This window comes from Bison bison, unplaced genomic scaffold (genome assembly GCF_000754665.1).
Source record: "Bison bison bison isolate TAMUID 2011002044 unplaced genomic scaffold, Bison_UMD1.0 scf7180017864141, whole genome shotgun sequence".
NCBI classification, from domain to species: domain Eukaryota; kingdom Metazoa; phylum Chordata; class Mammalia; order Artiodactyla; family Bovidae; genus Bison; species Bison bison.
The window spans coordinates 5,188,592-5,193,514 of record NW_011494713.1 but is presented as its reverse complement, the minus strand read 5'-3'; the positions used below and the strand labels follow the sequence as shown (position 1 = coordinate 5,193,514).

At 51.3% G+C, this 4,923-nt stretch overlaps 1 protein-coding gene across 3 annotated transcripts in view; it reads left to right on the top strand.

The window, feature by feature from the left end:
• The window catches only part of PTK2B (protein tyrosine kinase 2 beta), a 139,738-nt gene that overhangs the window by 116,000 nt on the left and 18,815 nt on the right, over positions 1-4,923 (top strand). For all 3 annotated transcript variants that reach the window (XM_010840145.1, XM_010840143.1, XM_010840144.1), the window contains exons 19-21: positions 2,706-2,806; positions 2,985-3,074; positions 3,927-4,131. In XM_010840145.1, the coding sequence (XP_010838447.1) occupies positions 2,706-2,806; positions 2,985-3,074; positions 3,927-4,131 (396 nt within the window). The remainder of the gene's footprint in view (positions 1-2,705; positions 2,807-2,984; positions 3,075-3,926; positions 4,132-4,923) is intronic.

Genomic DNA, 4,923 nt, shown 5'->3' with positions numbered 1-4,923 from the left:
CCCCACTCCAGTACTCTTGCCTGGAAAATCCCATGGACAGAGGAGCCTGGTGGGCTGCAGTCCATGGGGTTGCTAAGAGTCGGACATGACTGAGCGACTTCACTTTCACTTTTCACTTTCATACATTGGAGAAGGAAACGGCAACCTGCTCCAGTGTTCTTGCCTGGAGAATCCCAGGGACCAGGGAGCCTGGTGGGCTGCCGTCTCTGGGGTTGCACAGAGCTGAACATGACTGAAGTGACTTAGCAGCAGCAGCAGCAGCAGCCTAGCAGGAGAGACTGGGTTCTGGCAGCACTAGGACAGTCCTGGGGTCCCAGGCCTTGCAGCCCAAGTGAGTAGCACTGCCCTGGTCTCTGACACCTCCAAGCTGCCAAGTCCAGTCCTCTGACTGTGGTGCTGGTCCCTTCTCCACCCAGCTTTGTCCCCTTTCCTGAAGGAAGGTCCCCATCAAGGGGGATATGATCCTCTGGAGGAGACAGAGTTTTGTTCAGTTGCTCAGTTGTGTCCAACTCTTTGCGACCCCATGGGCTGCCCCACACCAGGCTTCCCTGTCCATCACCGTCTTCTGGAGCTTGCTCAAATTCATGTCCGTTGAGTCGGTGATGCCATCCAACCATCTCATCCTCTGCCATCCTATTCTCCTGCTTTCCATCTTTCACAGCATCCGGGGCTTTTCCACTGAGTCAGTCCTTCACATCAGGTGGCCAAAGTATCAGAGTTTCATTTTCAGCATCAGTCCTTCCAATTAATGTTCAGGACTGAATTCCTTTAGGGTTGACTGATTTGATCTCCTTGCAGTCCAAGGGACTCTCAAGAGTCTTCTCCAGCACCACAGTTCAAAAGCATCAATTCTTTGGCACTCAACTCTCCTTATGGTCCAGCTGTCACACCCATACATGACTACTGGAAAAACCGTAGCTTTGACTAGACAGACCTTTGTTGGCAAAGTAATATCTCTGCTTTTTAATATTCTGTCTGGGTTGGTCATAGCTTTTCTTCCAAGGAGCAAGCGTCTTTTAATTTTACGGCTGCAGTCACCACCTGCAGTGCAAGAAAACAAAGTCTCTCACTGTTTCCATTGTTTCCCCATCTATTTGCCATGAAGTGATGGGACCGGATGCCATCATCTTAGTTTTCTGAATGTTGAGTTTTAAGCCAACTTTTTCACTCTAATCTTTCACTTTCATCAAGAGGCTCTTTAGTTCCTCTTTGCTTTGTGCCATAAGGGTGATGTCATCTGCATATCTGAGGTTATTGATATTTCTCTCTGCAATCTTGATTCCAGCTTGTGTTTCATCCAGCCCAGCATTTTGCATAATGTACTTCTGCATATAATTTAAATAAGCAGGTGAAACTATACAGCCTTGATGTACTCCTTTCCCAATTTGGAACCAGTCTGCTGTTCCATGTCAGGTTCTAACTGTTGCTTCTTGACCTGTATACAGATTTCTCAGGAGGCAGGTCAGGTGGTCTGGAAGTCCCATCTCTTCCAGAATTTTCCACAGTTTGTTGTGATCCACACAGTCAAAGGCTTTGGTGTAATCAATAAAGAAGTAGAAGTTTTTCTGGAACTCTTGCTTTTTCTATGATCCAACTCAAAGCCCTGGGGTGAGCAGGTGAATTCTTCAGTCCAACGCCATCCTCCTGAGATATGGGGCCATATGGGTGACACTATGCACAGCGATGTTGGGGGATGTGCATATTCATCCACCCATTCATTCACTCACTCGTGCAGCAAATATGGTGGAACTCTTCCTGTGGACCTCCAGGCAGTGTCCTAAGCTCTGCGATTAACTCACAATCAAAACAAACAGAAACCCCTTTCTTTGTAAAGCTCATCTTCTAGCATCTTCTAGGGTGAACAGTCCTGGGGCAAAGTGGTATAATAGATTTGCATCCTTTGTGACATTGTCGGGCTTTGAAGTCATCTTTTCAATAACAAAGACAAACAGTAGGGTGCAGAACCTGCCTGGGAGAAGCAGGAGATGAGCCAGTTTGGGGTTAGAAGTGATTTGGGGATTCAAGATGACTGAGTCAGTAAGGGCTCCCAGAGTTGGGGATGGAAGTTGGGGGGGTAGTGAGAGCTCAGCTCTGGGCTGCGCCTCTCACCTGCCAGCTGCCAGGTGTGTTCCTCCAGCTCTCTGCTCCGCTCTCCTCCATACCAGGGGTTCCCAGGGACTCTGTGCCACGGCTCAGGGGCATGTAGCCTTTAGGGGGTCCTGGCTCTCCCAGTGCCCCCTGAAAGTGAGCTGTGAGCAGCTGTGGGGTCACAGAACAAGGAGAGGTTAACTGTGATCAGGAAAGTGGTTGGGCTTCCTCCCTGAAGTGTCAGCAGGGTGACAGCATCCCCAGCAGAGGGGACAATACGTGTAGTGACTGGAGCAAATACAGGGAACACAAGACAGGCTTGGAGGTAGAGATGCATGAGAAGGGATGATGGGAGACAGGGCTCAGCAGCGAGATGCAGGGAGGCAACCAGGGCATGTGAGCAGCAGGGAAGACCAGCCGAGGCTCCTGCCTGAGCCAAGTTCCAGCAAGACAAGTTGTGGGGCCAGGAAGGGCTGACCCACAGAAGCTGCTTGATTCTCCTCCGGAGGCTGGGGCCCTGAGGCTCTCTTCTCCTCTGCCTCTCTGTCCATCTATCCATCTGTCTGTCCCCCTGAAGTGTTATGAACCACCTCACCCTGGTCTTTGCCTCCTTCCAGGGACATTGCTGTCCGGAACATCCTGGTAGCCTCCCCTGAATGTGTGAAGCTGGGGGACTTCGGCCTTTCCCGATACATTGAGGATGAGGAGTATTACAAAGGTGAGTGGGGGTGTGTTACAGCATTGTCCCCGAACGGCGTCCCTGAAGCCAAAATCCCCCCAAAAGGTGACTATAAGGCAAGTCTAGGCCAGCAGTCTCTGGAGAGTAAGCTGCCTTTCTGGATAAGTCTGGATGGTTCTTCTCTAAGAGCTCCCATAAACCCTTGGTCCACCCACAGCCTCTGTAACCCGTCTACCAATCAAATGGATGTCCCCTGAGTCCATCAACTTCCGCCGCTTCACGACCGCCAGCGATGTCTGGATGTTTGGTGAGCAGACTCTCCATAGGGCGTGGATGAGGGTTTGATTACCCCTCTGTGACCAGGATAACAGGGGGCACAAGAAGCAGAGGTCTGGACCCTCAGGTTCTGTTTTGCTGCCCCCACTGAGGAGTCCCAGAGCTGGGGAGTCAGTGGTGGATTGGGGGTGACAAGAGCTAAGGGCCAGCCTGCATTCATCTTCATGGAAAAGCCTCTTGATATGAGCATGAGCTCCCCCAGACAGCCCCAGGACTGAGGTGAGGCCACCCCGCAGGGGAGCCTCATAGGCAGAGCTGAGCTCTTCTCTGAGAAGAAGGTGCGGGGTGAGGAGAGACGAAACCCAGGTGCTGGACAGCCACTTAAAAGGCACACAGCCATGTAGATCCTCTGTCTCAGGTCTCCACAGCCTGCCCAGTACAATCTCATCATTCTTCTTCCCATTTTCCAGACAAAGAAACTGAGGCTCAGCAAGTCAGGGACTTGCTCATGATCACACAGGCAGCAAGCATTGGCTCTAGGCTTCGTATGCCAGCTTTCTGATGGAGCCATCACTCCCTCCTGGTGGTCCCAGTGAAGTTCCTTTGACGGTCTCCTTCTCCAGAACCCTAACAGCTCCATGAGGAAAGGGCCTGGGCATGGGAGCTTAGTTCACTTACAGTCATAGGTGATTGGTCCTTTAACAGACTATCACGTGGGCAGGCCCCCCCCGGGATGCTATCTATAGAGGAGAGAGGGGAACACAGGGTGGTCCCCAGCAGGCACTGAGTGTTGACCACACGGCTGTCTCTGGGGAGGATGGGCTGCCTCTCCAGGTTCGAGTCCCCTCAGCACGGGCCCTGAACCCTCTCCTCCCGCTTGCAGCTGTGTGCATGTGGGAAATCCTGAGCTTCGGAAAGCAGCCCTTCTTCTGGTTGGAGAACAAGGATGTCATTGGGGTGCTGGAGAAGGGAGACCGGTTGCCCAAGCCTGACCTCTGCCCGCCCATTCTCTACACCCTCATGACCCGCTGCTGGGACTACGACCCCAGTGAACGACCCCGCTTCACCGAGCTCGTGTGCAGCCTCAGGTGAGCAAGGAGATGGGTGTGGGGGGGAGGACTGCAAGCCCAGGGCCCCCTGAGAGCAAGTCTCCTCTTTAGCAGCACATAGAGGTTTATAGCTGTGTGCGTGTGTGCTCAGTCACTAAGTCATGTCCAACTCTTTGTGACCCCATGAACTGTAGCCCACCAGGCTCTTCTTTCCATGGGATTTCCCAGGCAAGAATACTGGAGTGGGTAGCCATTCCCTTCTCCAGTGGATCTTTCTGACTCGGATCAAACCAGGGTCTCCAGCATTACAGGCAGATTCTTTACCATTTGGGGCCACATAAAAATAGATAGGGGGCTATATTTGGCCTGTGGGCCTAGTTTGCTGGCTCCTACTTTAAGGAACCCAGTGCTTAATTAACATTAAATACTACAGCTTTAAACTCTGTAGGCAACTTGTGGGCATTCTTTCAGAAAATCATCCCCAGAAACTGCCACATGGGAAGGCATCACAGGAGAGGCTGGGAATCCCAGGTCCAGGCAATGGGAATCTTTGAAAAAAATTTACACAGTGTGAGAGCTGGGAGTTAAGTTTTGTTGCAAGCAAAATGAGGTCTGCAGCCTGGGAGACAACATTTCAAATAGTTTTGAGAAACTGTTCGGAAGAGGTGAAGGGGGAGCCAGCTTATACAGAAGTTTTGCAACAAAGGGCAGGTTGTCTGAACAGCAAACAATTATTGTTAATTAAAGAAAACCAGATACCCAAGTTAAAGAATTGAGTGCTTTTCTATGTATGGGAAGATGCGAGAGTCTGGGCTCCCTGAAACCATTCCT